Source organism: Belonocnema kinseyi, chromosome 1, assembly GCF_010883055.1.
Source record: "Belonocnema kinseyi isolate 2016_QV_RU_SX_M_011 chromosome 1, B_treatae_v1, whole genome shotgun sequence".
Lineage (NCBI taxonomy): Eukaryota > Metazoa > Arthropoda > Insecta > Hymenoptera > Cynipidae > Belonocnema > Belonocnema kinseyi.
Window position 1 is genome coordinate 134,895,072 of NC_046657.1, and position 22,916 is coordinate 134,917,987.

The following is a 22,916-nucleotide window of genomic DNA, read 5'->3' on the forward strand; positions in this document are numbered from 1 at the left end:
TTTTAGGGGTCTTGCCGAACTTTCTCACTCACTCTATAATTAGTTAGGTAAAAAAAGATAATTTTTCACGTTTTTATATTTTCAAATATCGACAATCAAAATTGTGTTTGGCAGGTTTGAATAATGGGTGATTTTTAAGGGTATTCAACCCCTCAAAAAATAAAAATTTCGAAAACTTCTTCCAATGGAACATCATTTTTTGTCATCCTAAATGATTTAGGCAAAAAAAAATTCGGAGAAAAAAATGTTTAATTTCGTTCATATGAACGTTCGTAACTTCAAGTACATGTAAATATATGTATATTTGTTTATTTATTATAATTAGGATTCAGGATTTGTAGAATTAGGACTCAGAAATAAACTATATATACTTGCGTAATCATTTTATTTTAGTATTTATTGTTTAATTCCTTAAGCCACCATCCATTTCTATAGAATGTGGGACAGGGGGCGACCAACCTTGGTATAACCGAACCAGTTCGGTTACAGCAACCCATGAGTACGGTTAGTCATGAGTATGGCCAGGCATGAGTATGGTCAGTTTTGACATAACCTCAAAAAAACGTCATAAAATTTTCCTTTCTGAGTCCGGGGGTCAGACCATGTTTACAATTCATTTATCTAATCATTAATTTATTCTTGGTAAGCATTTCACAAATTCAAATACATTTTAAAAAATCCATTGCAAGGACAATATTATGTACAAAATCCGATCGAGCAACCTCCTTGCGTTGTACATCGGGTGGCGATAATGCCGTCGGTCATATATACCTTTGTTTTGTGGAGTAAACAGGGTTTGTGAGTTATACTGAATTTTGTTTAATATAGGCTAAAGTAGATATGCTAAGATGACGTAACCACATCTTTGAATCGAGCTAAAACCTATCTCATAATTAAGGGCTAATTTAATGCCCTATTGCCAAATTTAATGCTGCACTATTTTAGAAAACAGGGGTTACGCTAGCTTAACGTTAAGCTGGCGGAACCCCATGTTAAATAAATGTTAAATCGAGTTCTGTCATATCACATAATAAAGGGCTCATTTAATGCCCTATTCCCAACTTTAATGCTTCACTATTTATAAAAAAGGGGGTTACATGGCTTAACGTTAAGCTGGCGGAACCTCATATGAAATAAACGTTGAATCGAGTTCTGTCCTATCAAATAATTAAGGGCCCATTTAGTGCTCTCCAAAATCACTAAAAATTATTTTCCAAAAGCCACCCCTAATACTGAAAAACCAAACTTAATATAAATTATACACAAATTGTAAATCTGACAATACTATAATTAAGGACTCATTTAATTCTCATTTAATGCCCCATAGCCAAATTTAATGCTTTACTATTTTTTTTCCAACCGGGGTTTACTTCAGCTACCGTTAATAAGTGAGTCCTTAATTATTCTCTAAATTCGAACCAGTAAGATACGTAGACATAATTAAAATCTGTAAGGATTTTCGCTGAAAATTATTTATCTCAACATTGAAATTTAGACAGTATGCGGTATTAAAAAAAGTTAAGAGTAAATAATTGTCTTATTTTCGCGTATCGCCTTAGCTTTCAGCCAGCATAATCCTTATTTTTCAAAAGCAGAGGATTATAATTTTTTAAAAGACATAACATTAACCTTTAATGATCCCTCAAATGTGATATGGACAGATTTACAATTTGTGAATAATTTATATTAAGCCCTTAATTCTGGTATGGTCAGATTTACAATTTGTGTATAATTTATATTAAGGGTGATTTTTCAGTATTAGGGGTAGCTTTTGGAAAATAATTTTTGGTGGTTTTGGAGAGAATTAAATGAGCCTTTAGTAATGTGATACGATAGAACTCGATTAAACGCTTATTTCACATGGGGTTCCGTCAGCTTAACGTTAAGCTAACGTAATCCCCGGATTTTTTAAAATAGTGGAGTATTATATTTGGCAATGGGGCATTAAATGATAATTAAATGAGCCCTTAATTATGTGATATGGCAGAACTCGATTTAAGATTTATTTCACATTAGCCCTTAATTATGAGATAGGTTTTAGCTCGATTCAAAGATGTGGTTTCCTCAGCTTAACATACCTGGCTAAAGTCAAAACGTTAAAACGTTAAATAGCTTAGATTACAAGATATTTTGAAGGTTACGTCGAAACCCTGACTGAATCGTGAAATCGAAAAAAATTCTATGAGTTTTTTTATTTAGGTTATGTCAGAATCCTGACATTCTGGCGTTTTTGTGCCACGAATTCGGATTGAGCAACCCCAAAAACATATAATAAACATAGTCTGACCTCCAGGCTTGGAAAACGGTACTAGAAAACAAAATTATGAGCTTTTTTGAGGCTATGTCAGAACCCTGACGTGCTGGTATTATTTGGATCTCTGATTCAGATTCAGCGACCCCAAAAACATATAGTGAACATCGTCTATTATCCAGACCCGGAAAAAGATTTTTTTGTGTGACTGTGTAATTATTGATATTTTTATGTACTTTAGTTGTGAATAATCGATTTACAGATTTCATCGTTTTAAATAAGCGCGCAAAGGGTAACAAACTCAGCTGTGGCAGCGACGCATGCGCAGTGCGAAAGGATACAAGAATTAAGAGATTTCCTCTCTAGCCGGGCTCGAGCCACTAAGGACAATCTAGAACCAGGCTGGAAGCCACCGGCCTAGCTCAAGCGTGAAAACAGGAAGTAACCTGGCCAGTGATGCCGTCGAGCGATATTTCTCGATATCGATACGATCCCGATTTGATACTAGCTAGTTATTTTTTGTTCGAAATCTGCAAAATTTTACATTTTATTTTAAAGTAGGGCCTAGTTTAAATTATTTGATATCATCTGAAAGTTTTTAATAATTTCGAATTTTTTCAGTTTTTCTAAATATCTCTTCAACTTATTCGAATTTTCATTAAGAATGATAAGTGTTCAATATTTATTACACATCCAAATTCAACAATTTTACTTGTGAATTACTTGTTTTTCTTAAAGAACAACACACATTTGAATGTTCAAAAGTTCAGTGTTTTGTTTAGTTTTGAATATTTTATTTAAAACTACTGATTTTACATGAAAAATCAAATATTTCTAAATATTAAGCAATTGTGATTTTTCTGAATTTAAGAATTTCAAATTATAAATTTCCAAATTTTAGATTTGAACAATATTTTAAATTAGGGAGTCATCAACGTTTACACTGAAAATGAAAAAGTTTAATTTTCACTTTTAAAAAATTAACGAATTGGCAATCAAATAGTTACTTTTTCATCCAAAAATATAAGATTTTAACAAAATGGTTAAACTTTTAAATAAGTAGATAAATTTTCAACCAAAAACTAAAAAATATGATTATTCTAAAATAACAACAGCTGAATTGAATAAAAAAATTCGTGTCAAGAAAATTTTTAGATTTTTAACCAGAGATACATTTTTAACTAAAATAATGAATCTTCTACAAAAAAATTAATTTGTAAAAGGTCGTTGATGAATCTTCAACCCCAAAAAGATCCATTTTTACTCATTTAGTTTAACATTTAACCAAGTAGTCGAATGCAAACAAAAAATACAAATTTAAAAAAATATAACTGAGTCCTCAACAAAGGAGCTTTAACAAAAGATAATTCACAACTACCAAATTACAGTTGTAGATGTATATATGCATATATTATCGAGCCCAAAGCTTTAGAACGAACAAAGAAAAAAGAAAAATATCTACAAAATTGTGGAGTTTTCCACCCAAAAAGGAAAGCTTTAAAAAGCAGTTGAATTTTCAACTTAAAGGGATACATTTTCATTGTGTTCAGGTTCAGTAAGAAAATAAAGTTTCTACACAAAGAGATGTGTTTTTAACAAAGAAACAATTTTAGTCAAGACATAAAAAAAATGCATCTAAATTGTTGAACATTTTCAACAACATTTTTAAAAAATGGTTCCCTTATAGTTTAAAAATCAAGTAATTCGTTCAAAATTTGTCTTTTTTGTAAAACATTAATATTATTGCTTAAAAATTAATCTTTTGAACATAGAATTTTTTTATGACGAAAAAGTTTTCTTAAAATTTAATCTAAAAACAATAAAATTTCCTTCCTGATCGATTCAAAGACTTGAATTGAAGAATCTGCCTGATGGTAAATGGATTCGATCTCCTTTGAAATAATTTTTATAACCATTTTTTTTGTTGAAAATTAATTTTTTTAACAGAAAATTAAACTATGACATTTTTGGTGAAAAAGTAATTTTTTAAATTAAAGTTTAATCTTTTTAGTTAAAAATCTAACTAATTGTTTAAAAATTTATGGATTTTGATAAAAATTCGTCGTTTTTAGTATAAAATTAATCTTCATGTTTGAAAATTCTTCTTGCTGATTTAGGATTCAACCATTTTTCTGACAATTCTTTGTTTTTAACATTAATTTATTGAAGAGAAAATTCAACTTTCCATTTTTTGTCAAAAACGTATTGATATTTTTAATTGCAATCTGTTTTGGCAGAGAACTCAGCTTTATTTTTATTTGTACTTCTTTAAGTTGAACATTATTTTTTTAACTAAAAACTGAACTATTTAATTTTTCGTTGAATATTAAGTTCATAATTGAGGCTTCATCTGTTTCGGTTCAAAACGAACCTTTTTGATTGGAAATTCAACTATTATTTTTAAATTTCTATTTTATTATTAATTTTTATAATGATAAATTCTACTTATATTACTTTTGGTTAAAAAATGATATTTTTTTAGATAAAAATCGTATATTTGTTTGAAACTTTCTAGATTTTGTACAAAATTCGTAATTTTTTGTAGAAACGTAATATTATTGGTTGAAAATTAATATTTTTCATTAAGGATTGAAAAAATCCTTTTCAGTTTGTCAAAAACAAATTTCTTTAAAAGAAATTTCGATTCTACTATTTTTGGTTGAAAATTGATATTTTAAATTGAAAATTGACCTTTTGTACTTAATAATTAAATTTTTTTAATTTTTATGTTTTGGTAGAAAATTAATCTTTTTGGTTTAAAAACGACCTTTTTCGTTAAAGATTGAACTATTTGGAAATAAATTTATCTGTTTTGATGCAATATTTAGAAATTCAGAATTTTGTTGAAAATTCGTTATTTTTGGTAGAAAAATAAATTCTTAATAGAAATTTCATCTTTGTTTCGAGGATTCTATTATTACATGAAATATTCGTTTTTTGGTGAAAAACTAATTTCTTTAAGAGGAAAGTCGATTATACCATTTTTGATAGAAAAATGATATTTAAAAAAAATGGATCTTTTTTGTTAAAAATATATTTTTTGTTTATATCGTCTTTTTAAACAGGGAAATTAGTATTCTCGTTTGAAAATTCATCTTTGTGATTAGAAACAAAACTATTAAGTTTCACATTCCGTTTTTTTTTGTTAAAAATTAAATTCTTTAACTAAAAATTTAACTCTCCCACTTTCGGTAAAAAATTGAAATTTTAAATTACAAATTGATATTATTGTGTTAAATAATCAATTATTGGTTTCAAACATCGTCTTTTTTTATATAAAATAAATCTTCTTGGTTGAAAATTCATCTGTTTGTGTGAAACTTCAACTATGTATTAATGTCTTTAAGGAAAATTTTCATTATACCATTGTTGGTTAAAAACTAATCGTCTTTTGCAGAGAATTAATTTTATGGGTAAAAAATTAATCTATTTTATATTATTTTTAATATAGATGTCCAAATTCGACTTTTTATTGTTTTATATGGGAAAAAACGTCTTGCATAATTGACTATACAATAATTTTTATCGATGAGAGATTCTGCTAAATAATTTATAGAACCTGCTTGATTTAAAGTGAATTCTATCTCATTCTAAATACTTTTTATAATATTGTTCTTGGATTAAAAATTAATTTAGTTGAAAACAATTTACATCTGTATAAGGTTTCTTACAATTTATAATAATAAATTTCGTACAAACAGGTCATCTAAAAAAAAAAAAACAAAAAAGGAATAAAATAATAAAAAATTTAATATAATTACAAATACGTCACTGAAAAAATCATTTGTAAACAACTTTTTCGATTGAAAATGGTTTCATTAAATAAAAAATTGATAACAAAACTTTTTCGATTACATTGGTACTGTTTTCTCATCAATTGCACTTCTTTAAAATAAAATAATGTTTTAAGATTACTGCAAAAATTATCAATAGTTCTTAATAACATTAAACAAAATTTAAATTTAAAAACAAGTGATTTTCATTTTTTATTGGTTCACAACTAAGATATTAATCAAAAAATACTGCTTCCAATTGTAAAACTGCGTACTTACAAGATATTGTGTACTTTTTATAGATTTAATAAAATTCTCTGATATAGGCCACCATGGTGTCTACTGTTTGGTGTCAAATTCATCTGTTTTAGTAAAAATTTGAAATGATCTGTAGAAAATTTCAGTTTTTTGATTTAATATTAACTTTTATAAACTAAAAACTGCATTATTCTATTTTAGTTTAAAACTTGATATTTTTTATTGAACCTTGATCTTTTTCAGTTAAAAGTGGAATTATTTGTTTGAAAATTTATGCATTTTGTTAAAAATTTGTATTTTTTGTTAGAAATATAAAACTACTTCCTTGAAAATTCATCTTTTTAATTGAGAATTCAACTATTTTGTTGAAATTTCCTTTAAAGTTAGTGCAAAATTAATTTATGTAAGATAAAATTGTAATGTATCATTTTTGGTAGAGAATTGATATTTGAAGTTAAAAATTGATCTTTTGTAGTTGAAAATTCAACCCTTTGGTTTGAAAATGCACATATTTAACTGAAGATTCGTTATTTCGGTAGGAAATTAGTCCTCTCGTTTGAAAATTCATCTTTGTGATTGAGAACAAAACTATTAAGTTGCACATTCCGTTTTTTTTAAATTCTCTAACTGAAAATTTAACTATCCCGCTTTTGGTGGAACACTGAAATTTGGAATTAAAAATGGATACTTTTGGGTTGAAAATTCAATTCTTTGTTTTAAACATCGTCTTTTTTATATAAAATTAATCTTCTTGATTGAAAATACATTTGTTTGCTTGAAAGATCAACTATGTATGTATCATCAAATGCATCTATTTTAGTAAAATTTCAATTAATTTGTTGAAATTTAATTTTTTGTTGTTAAATATTAATTCTTTTAACTAAAAAGGAATTATCCTATTTCTGGTTTTATGTCACTATATTTTTAATTAAAAATTTATCTTTTTTGTTGAAAACTCCACTATTTGTTTTAAAACTGATCTTTTTGATAAGAGTTCAACTATTTCGTTAAAAATTGATTAAAAATTCAACGGGACAATTTCAGAATGAAAAATTATATTTTTAAATAAAAATTAATTTTTTCATTTGAAAATTCGTTTTTCTGGTAGAAAATTATTTTCCTTTGTTAAAACCTTATCTTGTTTATTTAGGATTGAACTATTTTCTTTATTTTTTTTGTTTGTTAAAAATTAATGTCTAAGGAAAATTTTAATTATATCATTGTTGGTTGAAAAACAATAGTTTTTTTTGTAGATAATTAATGTTAAGGGTAAAAAATTAATCTGTTTTTTGTTATTCTTAGCATAGATGTCCAAATTCGATTATTTTGTCTTAGATTGGAAAAAATGTCTTGCATAATTTACTATAAAACAATTTTAATCGCTGAGAGATTCTGCTAAATAATGTGTAGAACCCTGATTTTAAGTGAATTCTATTTTATTTTAAATACTTTTGATAATATTGTTCTTGCATTGAAAATTAATCAAGTTGAAAATTCTATTATTTGTTTAAAACCATTTTTTAAAATAAAAAATTAATCTTTATGTTTGAAATAATACCTTTTTTGTTAAAACTTGTACTATTTGGTGTCAAGTTCATCTATTTTAATTAAAATTTGAAATAATCTGTATAAAAATTCTTTTTTGATCGAATATTAACTTTTATAAACTACAAACTCAATTATTCTATTTTTGTTTAAAATTTGATATTTTTTTGATGAAACTTCATCTTTTTAGTTAAACATTATTTTATGGCTGAAAAATTAATCTGTTTTTTATTATTCTTAACATAGATGCCCAAATTCAACTTTTTTGTCTCAGATCGGAAAAAAACTTCTTGCGTAATTTACTATAAAAGAATTTTAATCGCTGAGAGAATCTGCTAAATAATGTGTAGAACCTGCCTGGTTATAAGTAACTTCTATTTTATTCTAAATTCTTTTTATAATATTGTTTTTGTATTGAAAATTAATTTAGTTGATAATTCTATTACTTGTAAAAAATTTTTTTTTTAATTAAAAATTAATCGTTGTGATTAAAAATTCATCCTTTTTGTCAAAACTTTTACTATTTGGTGTCAAGTTCATCTGTTTTAATTAAAATTTTTAATAACCTGTAGAAAATTTCATTTTTTTGATTGAATATTAACTTTTATACACTAAAAACTGAATTATTCTATTTTTGTTTAAAATTTGATATTTTTAATTGAAACTTCATCTGTTTTGTTAAAAATTATTTTACGGTTAAAGAATTAATCCGTTTTTTATTCTAAACATAGATTTCCAAATTCCATTTTTTTGTCTTATATCAGAAAAAACGTCTTGTATAATTTACTATAAAAAAATGTTAATCGCTGAAAGATTCTGCTATATAATGTGTAGAACCTGCCTGAATTTAAGTGAATTCCATCTTATTTTGAAAACTTTATATATTATTGTACTTGGATTGAGAATTAATTTAGTTGAAAATCTATTATTTCTTAAAAAAGATGTTTTTAAATAGAAAATTAATCTTTGTGATTGAAATTTCATCTTTTTTGTTAAAACTTTTACTATTTGCTGTCAAATTCGCCTGTTTTGGTTAAAATTTTAAATAACCTGTAGAAAGTTTCATTTTTTTATTGAATATTAAGTTTTCTTTCCGAAAATCTGAATTATTCTATTTTTGTTTAAAATTTGATATTTTTTATTGAAACTTGATTTTTTTTTTAGTTAAAAATGGAATTATTTGTTTGAAAATTCCCGTATTTTGTTGAAAAATTGTGTTTTTTGTTAGAAATATAAATATGAAGAACCGCTACATCCATAAACCTGAACATAATTCATTCAATCCTACATTTCTTAAATTATATATTGTTTAAATGCACATAAAACATTGGAAGCCTATATATTTTATGCAGCTGTTTTGTGGTGAAGGTGAAGTGCAAGGAGTTTAATGGTATTTTTCTGATATTGAGTAAAGTTAGTGTAACATTGGTGTATTTTTAGTTATAAGTTAATGTTTTAGTTATTATTTGCATTCAATATAATCATTCCTGTGATGCATGGAATTTGTTATAAAATTTCATTGCTGATAAAAAATGCGGTAGCAACTTATTGAGATTTTGAGGTTAATATTACATTTTGCAATTCAAGAGCGAACTGCTCGCAGTAAACAAATTTATCAAAAAGAAGTAAGATGAAAACATAAAAAGCTATTTATTATTTTAATCCTGATAAAATAGTTTCTGTTTTTTCACCAAACATTTTATAAATGTGAATGAAATCTTTATGTAATTAGTGAGAAAAGTTTGAGTAAAAGCTCAACTTTCTTAAAGTTTTTGTAGTACATTTTCGTAACCTTTCATAGCAAAAAATAATATTTGATATATTTTTGTAGACATATACGGAAGATTTACATTAAAGTGGCCAAAAATACCTAATTCTGCGACCAGCAGTTCGCTTTTGTATTCTAAAATTAATTCCTAACCTCAAAATTTCAAAAGTTGTTATCGCATTTTCCACCAGCAATGGACTTTAATAACAAATTCCATGCTTCATAGAAATATTACTTAATGTTAATGTTTATATTAATGACAAATAATAGATTAAACATTAACTTATAATTAAAAATATACTAACCCTACCGATAGAAATCTCAGAGTATATGCTAAAGATTCTCAAGGCTCTGAGAAGCTCGGAGAAATTCTCCGCAGGCACTCAGGTATATATTTAATGGTCCAGATAGCTCGTTCAAATGCTTTAAAATGTACTTTCCGAACTCGAAATAAAAATACGATCATGAATAACAAGCAGAGAGGCTTAAATTGAAATAAGAATTCGATCATAACTAACAAGCAGATGCCCTGTATTGCGATTGCAGTGGTACGGGTGGAAAGGTGGTGGTAAATGATAAGCATTGATTGATATTATCGAGCTCGAAATTTGATTCGATTATTATTCCCAACAGTGATCCAAAAATACTTGCGCATGCTTGAACTGTGCGTCGCTCTTTGGCTCTAGTTCGCGTACGTATTCAAAAATCAAGTACAGACGCGCACCGTAGCCAATGAACGTCACTTAAATCCAAGCACGCGCAGATGAAGCCAGCTCCGTTGGGATTATTTAACTTCAAGAAAACGCGTGTAACTTTTCATCACTGTCTAACTCACGGTGACTCACGAGTGTCCCTTTCGCACGCGTGTAGCTATCAAAGAACGAGCAATCGTGACAATTTTTTCAATATTTTCCAACTCTGTCTAACCCATTCATAACTCGTGTCTCACGCATATAGCAATGAAAATCGAGTAGTGTGACAATCGAAATCGACAATATCGTTTAGTGATTTCATATTAAGGATTATTAAAATCAAAACTCACTATCAATGCTTTTAGAACAAAATTTTGAAATATTTAATAGCGAAATGGCTGTGAAATGTTGAATATTTGAATTTGAAACTACAATATTGTGAAATATAACATTCAGAACCTCCAAAAATTAATCTAAGAAATAATTTAAGAAAAGAATTTACTTTCAAGCCCTCAAAGATTAAACTGTTTTAGAACTGCACATTCAAAATATAATTGTAAATTAAAATTATAGAAATTTATTATTTAAAAATATATAATTAAAAAATATCATATAATTAGGATCAAGTGACATTTAAAACGATGCTGGATAGATTTTTTTATTAAAAGATGTGATTCTGTCAAATCAAAAGTCACTGTCAGTTTCGCATTCCAAATTGCAGAATTTTAAATACTGCAAGAAATATTGTGAACCTGTAAAGTTTAATTATTCTAAACAATTTGAAAATTATATACTTCCTAGATGGAAACTTGCAAGAATCACAAAATACGCGAATTATGAAATACGGGAAAATCTTCCGGTGTAATATTTCTCTCCCGGCTTTATCCCGGTGCAAGTTTCTCCCAATTCTCCCGGTTTAGTGGCCACCCTGAATAAACATACATTTTTATGGCTATTTCCATTACCATGAAAAATAAATAAAGAAAAACTAAAAAAATAACTCTAAATTTTCGTTTAGGAAATTTAGACCTGAATTAAAAAAAAAAAAACCTAAAATCGATGCATTTGCGTTCTAAATATAATTATTTTGAACCTACAGTAGCGCGCGAAGAGTATATGCCGCGCAGCGGGCAGATTTTTATTCTTGAAAATAGGCAAATTTCTTGGAAAACTCCGAACTACACTTGCTCGTGGTTGATAATGACGGTCTGCTACTGACCTTTCAAAACCTGTACAAAAATCAGGATTTATAAGGATTATTATTTTTAATAAAAATAGCCCAAAAAGTCAGAAATGCAAGTAAAGAAATGTCGATAACTTTTTTACTACTAATTCCATTTTCTCATTAATCATTTGTAACTGAAATTTCCTGAAATTGTATATAACGCTGAAAAGACAGACCTTCCTCAAGATCTGTGGAAAAATCTGGATTTAACTTAACTAACCCCCTAAGAATGCACCCAAGGCTCATATGTGCTGTGAAATCGATTTAGATCACTTTTTTACTACCTAGTCCATTTTCTGATGTGCAAATTTGAACTGAAATTTCCTGAAATTGAACAGACCTTTCTCAAGATCTGTGCAAAAATCTAAATTAACATTAATTAGCCTTCACCCTAAAAATAACCACATGAGTCATAAATGCGGAGAAATAAATTTAGATCACTTTATTACTACGAAATCCATATTCTTCTTTCAGGGTGGCGGTTCGACGGACGATTTCATATTCCCGGTCAGTTTCCAGTTTCTACAGGTTAAGTTTTTCATTTTTTTCGACCATTCAGTTTTACCGCAAAAATCAAACATTTATTTTAATTAATGGCGTTCATTTTATAGGTCCTTTAACACAACAGAGCCAAAATGGCAAAATAAATGAATTTTTTTTTAAATACTTAAATTTTTCACGAAAAAACATTCATTTTTAACAAAAAATGGAGTACTTTACTTTTAATAAAAACAAAAATGAATTTCCGACAAAAAACGAAATTCCAACAACATAGTTAAATTTTCAACCTAACTGATGAATTTTTAACTAAAATTATGAATCCTCAACTGAAATAGTTAAATTTTAAACCAAACAGATCAGTTTGAAATTAAAACAATACAATTTTCAACTAAAACTATGGCATATTTAGTTGGAATAAGTTAAACTAACCTTAAAAAAACAACTAACTTTAGAAAACATAGTTACACTTTCAAGCAAAATGATAAATTTTTAACTGAAGTTGTACATTTTTAACTGGAATAGTTGAATATTAAACCAGAAAGATGAATTTCCAACTAAAACTAGAATCTTATACGCGCGCGACCAATTAACTTAGATGCAATTACAGTGAAACTCTTCTACAGCGCCGAGATTGGGGCTGACGGTGAGTGGGAACTGACTCACTATAGCCTGCTCTGCTTTTGTTTGTTCACGCCCCAATTAGGTATTTTCACTTCAATCAACAGCTAACTTCACTGCATAGGTTGCTGGGTGGAGGGGGGGGGGGGGGGGGGGGGGGGGGGGGGGGGGGGGGGGGGGGGGGGCAAGGGACCAAATGCATGGGATTCAGTTCATTTTTTCTCTATTTTGCTAATATCTTCGTAAAAGCTTTTTTTTATATAAGTGTATTTGAAAAATAGTTTTTATTTTTTAATTACTATTTATTAAAATAATAAAATGATAATAATTATTATTAATTACAAAGATATTACAGAAATAAAGTTTTGTTCCATGCATTTGATCCTTTGCTTTCCCCTACAATTTTAACAAAGTGAAGTTAGCTAATGGTTAAAGTGAAAATACCTAATGCTCGCATGAGTGACAACCGTAGTCCCCATGCAGTCTTGCTACACCAACCTACCGGCGCGGCGTCAATTATCGGCAGGGCTATAGAAGGGAGGGCTATTAAGGGGTTTCACTGTATTTTATTTTCAAATGTAGACCAATAGAATACCATGAGATTAATATTTCTTTAAATAACTTTCAATTGGACACGGCTTCGCATGGATGCCCTCTCACGATGCAGAATAAATAATTGTGCGAGTATAGACCTCTGTTTCATCGGGCTTTTAAAAATAAAAACGCAACGTACAATAATTAATAATATTAGTAACACCGGTTATATATTCGACTGAGTACTAAATCACAGTTAAATATGAGGACAAATATATTGTAAGAGAAAAATTATTCCAAAAAATCTTGATAAAGCAAATTATCATTCACTTGAAGAGATTATTAAAGTACTGGTGGAAATGAACAAAAAGACTAAAATTAATAAAAACTAAAGTTTTTACCATTATAAAATTTGCATGGGTTTTTTATTCTTAATGAATATATGGTGCATATATTTGCTCATAAAAATAAATTTGTTTAAAATGTTCAAATGATTTTGATTTCAATATAATAGTCTAGATAGAAAATGTATACTTATTATTGAAAAGGTTATAGCTGCATGTATGTTTTTATGTAAGCTAAACAATAACCAAACTATACATTTATTTATTAAATTGTTTTAATAATTAATTTTTATTTAAAAAGTATCGTAGGCAAAAATTATAGGGAATAAATTCTGTGTTGATTCCGTAGAAAAATTGAGCCGTTTCTTTGAATAATAGTCAAACTGTTAATTTGTTCATGACAATTGTTTTAATAATTATTAAATCTTGGAAATTTGCAGAGCATAATAGAAAACAGTCATTGGGAAGATACTATTAGTTAATTCTGTAAAAACCTGACCACATTCGCTGAAAAATAGCCAAACTATTTGTGAAAGTTGTTTAAAGAATGATTAATTCTTGTAAATGTGCAAAATAACATAAAACAGAGTCATTGAAAACACTATCTTAGTTTACTCCGTTAAAAAATTGTACCCATTCCTTAAAAAATTGCCAAGGTCTGGATATGTTTGTAAAAATTGTTTAAATAAATAATAATAATTATTATAAATTTGTAAAGCATCGTATAAAGAGTCATCGGAAATACATTCTTAGTTGACTCCATAAAGAAATTGAGGCTATTCGTTAAAACTACATAAACACTCAATTTGTTTATGAAAATTAATTAAATAATTATTAATACATAATCACTTAATACTTAATTAATTATTAAAGCTCTTGATATGTTTATAATAATTCAAAAAGTTAGAACAAAGCAAGGTAGGAGAATAGATAGATCGACAAAATATATGTACATAAAAAAGATCTAATACATAATCGAGCGCGAAGCGCGAGATAAATACAGCATCGAGCGCTAAGCGCGACAAGCAACATTCGCGCGTCCTAGGCGCGTTCTAACTCGCGAGCGAAGCAAACCGCGCGATGAGAATGTGCCCGCGCTGCGGACAGATTCTTTAAATCAAAATTGTTTAAATAATAATTAGTTCTTGGAAATTTACAGAGAATTACAAAAAAGTCATTCGTCATTTATTATGTAAAAAATTGAGCCTGTTCGTTGAAAAATAACCAAAACCTTAATTTTTTAATTGGAATTGTTTAAATAGTTAATAATTATTGTATATTTATTAAGTATCGTAGAAAAAAATTATAGAAAATAAATCTTTCTTTACTTAAAAAATCGCGAAGCCCTAAATATGTTTATGAAAATTGTTAAAATAATAATTATTGTACAGTTGGAAAATATCGTAGTAAATAGTGATTGAAAATACATTATTTCTTGATTTGCTAATCTAACTTATCCTATTCGTTGAAAAATATTCAATCTCCAAATTTGTTTATGAACTTTTTTAAAGAAATTAGTAATTCTTGGAAATTTGCAAAGCATGAGACAAGAGTCATTGGAAATATATTTTCAGTTCATTCTGAAAAAATTGAGCCCATTTGTTAAAAAATTTATAAACTCTGAATTTTTATATGAAAATGGTTTAAATTATTATTAATTCTTATAAATTTACAAAGCAACACAGAAAAGAGTAATCACAAAAGCATTCTTATTTGAGTCCGTAAACAAATTGTGCCAATTCCTTGAAAATTAGCCAAACTCTGAATATGTTTATAAAAATGGATTGAATAACTAATAATTATTGTAAATTTGCAAAGTAACGTAGGAAAGACTTATTGGAAAAAACATTATTTATTGATTCCGTCGACAAACAGAGCATATTCGCTAACCAATTGCCGACCTTTTATATCAAAATTGTTTAAATATTAAATCATTATTAAAAATTTGCAGAGCATTATAGAAGAAAAGAAATCACAAAGATATTCTTACTCAATTATGTAAAAAAATTGAGCCTATTTGTTAAACAATAGCAAAACGTCTATTCGTCGAAAAACAGCCAAAAGTCTATTCGTTGTGATCCAAAGCTAAACACATTATTTTAATTTTCTAAACTTCTTTAAGTTCCAAAAATAATTCCAATTTTAATGTTTTCAAAACAAACCAAAAACAGCAAAGGGTGAATTTATATTTTCAATTGTTTAAGATTGCAATAATAGCTACCATTAGAAGGATGTTATATTCTTTGAAAATGTAACTGAATTTTAAATCAAATAAAATTCTAACTGTTCATAATTTTTTATTGATAGTTAAAAAGAAGGAGTTTATTGTCTTTGAAATCGTAAATGAAGGTAAAATACAATAAATTTATACATGTTCATAATTTGTATTTTTTTAGTATTCTAATAAAAAAATTATTTTCGAAAAAAGTGAGGTTATACAATTTTAAAAATAAACATTAAGAAATAAGCCAAAATAATAATTAGGACTGTAACTTTTTTTAAACAAATAATTAGCTCAGGATAAAATAACGTTTTAAATCGCTTAAAATTTAAAAAACAATTTAAATTTGAAAGAAATCAGTCATCGAAAATATAACTAAAATAAAAATAATGTCTACATATTTATAAATTTCCATTACTTATAATTATAATAATTTAAAAAACTATTTGAAATCGTTGTTTAATTAAAAATTACAATTGTCAATCAAATAATTAAATTTTTATTCTTAAAATTTTCCATTTTTAACAAAAAATAGAATAGTTCGATTTTCTGTTAAAAATCTGATTCTTTATCGATAGTCATTTCGAGTGGATTTCCTTCAATCATTTTTTCTTGTAAACCGCTTTCTCTCTAAGTAAAGGGTTCGAGTTTTTTTCATCTCAGAAAAAGCCCTCTTCGCTAAACGAAGATTAATAAAATCCGCGTCCCCCGTTACGCGCACTCGATATATTGATATATTTTTTTAAATAGAATATGCCATTAGGTGCTCTCTAGACCTGAATTAAGGGGTCATCCATATATTACGTAACACTTTTTTTATTACGATTTTTGGGTCATCCTTTAACCCTTATAATACTACTGCGAAAATAGAGAATGACCACCTTCCCCATTGCTACGTAACTTTCATTGATCTGCTTCGTTCTCTATAAATAAAATGTTTTAACATGACCAAGAAAACTAACTAATATGTGAAGGGTCCCACCATTTCCCGACTATCAGAGTTGTATTATAATCCAGCGATTTTATTTGAACTTGGTTAAACTTTAGTATTTCGTGAGTAAAGTTTATGCGTTTTCAAAAATTTGTTTAATCAGGGAGTTACAGGATTTTGAATTTTGAAACCCGACTTTATTGAAATACCATTACTTCTAAACCGTTGATTAAATTTAAACGGTTCGTACAAGCGCACGATATAATTGATAGGCCTGTTTTATACAATTAAAAACCAAAAAATTCCAAGAGGGACTAAAAGATTTAACAAACTTGTTGATACTGAAACTATCAGAGATATTCATTTGTAAGTTCAGCCGCGTGGCCTCATTGATCAATGCGTAACGAAAGGCACAGTGGGGCTACATTAAATAACAACGTTCAAAAGAACTTTTATAAAACAATTCTGAATTGATTTGGTATTTTTACACAAAAATGTTAATTAAATTTAGAAATAATATGTGTGAACAACTTTCCGTCTCTCAGTACCCCTTGGATTTTATTCGCAGGGACCGTGCAAGCATCCAGAAAAAATCGTTTTTTTTTCACTCTTACTTTTCCCAAGTTTCATTGCCAGTAATTTTTAGTTGTGGATTTACAAAATTAACAACGAATATCAAATGACCAATTTTAATTTCTAATTTTTACTAGTTACATCACTTAACAATAATTAGGATCAAAATTATTTCTTTCTGTGTTTTTAAAAATCCACACTGGGCATTTGTTTATATAATTTTTCTATACAATTGCCAAATTGGATAAACAACCCTGAACACACACACACACACACATATATATTTTTTAAAAAATTTATATAAAAAATTATATAAAAATTCGGGTACTTTATGAAAACATGTCCGTATAGCAGCCACGTTCGAAATTTTTAAGGTGGATTACACCCTTTTTTATATTAATTTATTACTTTAAATCTTTTAAGCAACAATTATATTTTAAAGAAAGTTATATAATGTTTCGCAGGATGATCCCTTAGTAGAAAACTATACTGATCGAAATACTGCAAAGTCGCGTACTAATTACTTTAGTAAGAATTTCTTCTAACAATTTGTAACATTAATTGAACGGCGACTAAGTAAACTAGTAGAATTTGATTATTCATTAGCAAATAAGTATTAATCCCTCTCAACAAAAGTTAGGAATTGTCAGGACTTCTGACCATTTTTGTTAAGTTTCTAGGCAGAAATTGTCAGGAACATTCAGAATTTATGAAAAAATGATCAGAAATCGGCACAGTTTGGGTTGCAAGAATAATCCTTTTATTATTCAAAATTCTAAATTGCTAACTATTGAATCTGTATATGCCACATTGGAAAAAAGTTACTTGTAATTTTTAATCCTATTCAATTAGCCTAGATATGGCCCTAGCCGGTGAGTTACCTGATAGGATGTGAATTAGTACATCTTCAGAAATAGTCAGACTCGTCAGGAAGTTAAAAAATCGTCAGAACTTCTAGCCATTTGTGATGATTCCTTACTTTTTTTAGTCGGGCTTACAAGAAGAAATACTTTCTAAAACAATTGGTAAACGAATTTACACTATATCATCAACTGCCAGTTTTACACTAATTCTGATTATGAGTAAATGAAATAATTTAATTATTTCAGATTGCTTCAATTTAAAAAAAATACCAAATGAAAACTGAATCTTCCTAATATTTTACTTCCTTTTTATTTTTGTATTGGACTTAAAACTTTAATTATCAGATTTTCTTAAGTGCTATTAAACAAATTTCGAACGTATCTGTAAAAAAGTAGGATTGAAAATAATTATGAAATAAGAAGATTGCACATATAAACGGAAACTTTAAAGGTACAATCTGAAGAAGATTGCAATCTAAACGTTTTAAAATTTTTAATGGGTCACAGGAATATGCTAAAATGTAATCCCATTATTTTGCGATGTAGTTTGTTACGTTAGAAAGGGGTGAAAAAATAAGTTTTTAATTCTTTTGATTTCAAATTATCTTATACATTTCTAGATATTTTTTATTGTACTATGTTAGGCATAGTCGCTCTGCGTCTAGTGTGTCGATCACCAGGAATTAACAAAAAAGTTGCAAATAAAAAACTTTCTAATAAGTAGTACACCGCCTCAGTGGATTAGAGAAAAAACAGGACAAAAAGCCGACTACTATGTATCTCGCTATTTAATCAGATTATAAATTGTTTGCAAAAGCGTTGTCAAAGGTGAAATTCTAGAATCATCATTTTCACTAATAGTGTAATATAACGCAGACTACGCCTATGAATGTGATGGAAATAACTATCTCTTATGAAATATGAGTAAACTCCCTTTTCTGATAATGTTTTACTACCTGAAAATCATTTCTATACTGTTTACAATATTTCCACAACAATTACGTATTTAGGAAGGTAAGATGAATAATAAAAAAGGTATAGAAACTTGAGGCAAAGTTTAGTGTTAGTTAAGGAGAATTCTCCGGGCGCTTAATTACGCCGTAGTCAGAATAACGCACTACCAAGATTGACTTACCTATGATACTTCCGGAGGTCGCGTCGGAGCAACGTGTGACTGAAAGGAAGGCCAGGGCCAGAGTTAGAACGAGCAGCGGCGACGAGAGCGAGGTGACAAGCGCCATGATGATGTTGTGCATAGGCCCTTAAGTCAAACGCACTCCGACTCACTAAAAAACACGATTTGAACGGTAATTGGCCACGATCCCGTCATGTATCGTTCGGGATCAACGAGGGCACCATCTCCGTGACCCGCCGAGAATTGTAATACATTCCATACTTTGTCGCTCAGTAGTTCGAGAAAGACAAAACACACACTCTCCACTCCCCGTCTTCAACCTTGTTAAGCTTCCATGGGCTACTAAATGTGACTTTTGTCTTACCGCCAGATGCCGCTCTACGCTGTAAACATAGAGGAAGGGGGTACACGTGATATCCCCACTACAACTCGCAGCCGGGCTTGCGCACCGCGCCATTTTGCGTGAACTTTGTTCAGGTTATGGTTCGCCACGAGTTTGATTTAATAAAAGGGTATAACTCCATCCATGTACATATATATATATTCAATCGCATATCTAGCATAAGAATATTCCTCTTCTCATCACAGCATCGTTAATTGTTCTACCTCGTTATGGTTTGCACCAAACATTACAGCACCGCCAATCTAGTTTGTCAACTCGCCAAATCATGTATCTTTTTAGGGTATTTATTTATTTCTGTTATGAAACTTTGATTGACTGATTGTTAAATACTGTATCTGTATTCTGTACTGAATAATAAATCAATATTGAAACAATTTTTGAGAAAAAATGAATGTTTTAAAACAATTTAATTAGTAGAAATATAAATTTGTACAGAGGGGCCGTGCAAAAATTACGTAGTCGATAACAATTCTCACGTAAGATTTTTTCAAGCTGCGAGTAACTAAAAATAAAAACAGTAAAACCGACTTTTATTATTTTTATGCAAAAGCTGTTTGTTAATGCAATCTAGTATGGAAATTTCTAATCATTTCTGGATATTGGATATTTCAGGTTACGTGGGGGAAAATCCAGGATTTCTTCACGCCGAGGGGCAAACAATCATACCATTTACATTGGAAGAAAAATTTTTTTCTTATAAATTTGGTTTATAAATTTAGTTCAAAAATTTTATGAGCATTTTGATATGAAGCAAATTGGTATGGATATGCCAAAAGTTCTTTCTGCTACTTAAGGGCATGCCCTTTGGTGACCACGTGACCAAACTAATCCCCGGTGTCTACACGGATTAAGATATCGTATTTAAAATTTAACAGATTAAATAAAAAGCACTAAAGAACGTTTGTTTACATCAATATGTTAAAATTGAAAGAACTATATTTATAAATTGTTGAAATAGGATATTATCATTCGAGTTATAGCACTTTGCGGATAATTTTTGATTTGATGCATTTAAGATTTTTTGATTCCCGTATATTGAGCACAGACGCCAATTTTGGACTAAATCGTCTTAACCTTAAAAAAAATAATATAAGCAATAAAATTTGCACATTCGTTGTAAATCAACAAATAAGTATCTGCACATACGTAACCTATCATTATTTTTAGAGCATTTTTAGCGATTTCTAGCCGAGATAAATAGAAACTTTGAACGTCGATAAAGTCGAGATCACGTGTTCGTTCATGAAACTTTTGTGTAGAAAATGAAATTATGTTCATTTAAGAACTTATACAGAAAACACTAAGGAACGTTTGCATATATCAAAATGTTTATAATTATGAAGAAAGTTTTCTAGTAAAATACATTAGGAATAGGAAATAAACTTTTATCGTCGATAAAGTAGATGCCTGGATTAAAAAAAATCGAGGAACATCGTAGAATGTGATACCCGAAAATCCGTCCAAGTCCCATCTTGAGAAATGTGCATCTTCAGAAAATAATTAAAATTTTCTAATGGTTATATATTCTTATAGATTTTCTGTACAGATTTGAAACAGTTATAAGTTAATAACAAAACTAATAAAAATTAAATTCCGCTCGGGGGCGAAAGACAAGGCGAGGCCGACGCTGAGTCCCGCCGGTTGGTTCACTGTCAACAATAGTTATCGGCTGATCAATTCAACGTCAAAAATTAGACGTCAAGAATTATGGAAGTTCGTAGGAAGAACTCCAAAGAGTAAATTTTAGCACATTGCTGGCGTTGCTATGTTTTCAATTTGAAATGTATCTTTTATTCTTAGGACCAAGCAAATGAAAATCATTCCACACAAAAATTTCATGAACGAACTTAGTCACTTGATCTTGACTTAATCGACGTTCAAAGTTTCTATTTTTCTCCGCTAGAAATCGCTAAAAATGCCCAAAAAATAATGATAGATTATGTGTGTGCAGATACTTATTTGTTCATTTGCAACGAATGTGCAAATTTTATTGCTTGTATTAATTTTTGTAAATGTTTGGACGATTTAGTCCAAAATTTGAGTCAGTGTTCAATAAACTTTCTTTAAAATTATAAACATATTGATGTATACGAACGTTCTTTAGTGCTTTTTATTTAATATTTCAAATTTTAAACACGATATCTCAATCCGGTGGACACAGTGAAAACCAAAAAAATGTTCATAACCGGGGACTAGTTTGGTCACGTGGTCACCGAAGGCCATGCGATGAGTGGGTCGCGAGACGAGATTCCTACCTTAAATCCAAATTTTCTTATTTCCCAACTTCATATCCATCAACATCGAGTTGCAAATTTTTGATACTGAACGAAAAGCTCTAAGAAAGGTGAGTTTGGCCCTAAATTTGTCTGAAGGCTTTACAATATCCTTTCCAAAATTGAAATAAGAATACGATCATAAATAACAAGCAGAGAGGCTATCTCAATAGAGTAGCCGACACTCAAGGGTCCTTCGTTAAGCTTTCGGTTTAAAATTTAGAAGTAGATTTTTTTTTTAATTTCATAGTTAACAGCTTAAAACATAATAATTCGGAATCTACGGATTTCGATGACTTCAGATATCTAACTTTTTTTTTAATGCTTGAAATTGGAATTAATAGAACGTTTCTCGTAAATGGAATGAGATACGCCAAAAAAGACAACATTTTTGAATTCAACTAGAAAATTGTATATCAGTATATAAGTTGTAATTATAAATGAGTATAATGAGAAAATTCATCAATTAAAAAAAAGTGTTAATAATTTGAAGATAAATTTAAAAAGGGAGAGCGGATTAGCCACGACCAACGACTGTTAATAACTCTGCCCGCCTGGTACGTGACGAATACAAAAGGAACATTATATTACCGTCGCACCACTCTTAAAAGGACCACTAAAAGGATCTTGAAAAGGACGCAAATCTCTCAAACTATCTCCGAGACTATTTTGTTCTAAGCCATAAGGTGTCAAGTGCGGGGCAGGCATTCTCAACTATAATGGGCGAATATGAAGAATTATCATTATTATTTCAAGCATAGTACAAGTTGCGACGAACTGTTGGCGCCAGTGTCTCCAGAACGTGGGTTTTTCGGCCTCCACCACTCTCCCATCTGGGAGTGGCAAATTCAAACGTAGCGTGTCGGTGACAGTGATCCCAGATCTGAAACGAGACGTGGTCCAATTCTATGACACGTCTATGTCCGTGTGAATATGGTAGGAGACAATATAAATGCCTGGGTTGCGCGCGCAACCCATTTCTCCTCTTCTGAATTTGAAAACTCGAAG

At 29.0% G+C, this 22,916-nt stretch overlaps 1 protein-coding gene across 3 annotated transcripts in view; it reads right to left on the reverse strand.

Moving 5' to 3' along the window:
- Positions 1-19,571, reverse strand: part of LOC117167197 (BMP-binding endothelial regulator protein) — a 93,640-nt gene extending 74,069 nt beyond the window's left edge. For all 3 annotated transcript variants that reach the window (XM_033351952.1, XM_033351943.1, XM_033351933.1), the window contains exon 1: positions 19,233-19,571. In XM_033351952.1, coding sequence (XP_033207843.1) covers positions 19,233-19,353 — 121 coding nt within the window. In that variant the 5' untranslated portion in view covers positions 19,354-19,571. The remainder of the gene's footprint in view (positions 1-19,232) is intronic.
- Between the last annotated feature and the right edge of the window lie 3,345 nt (positions 19,572-22,916).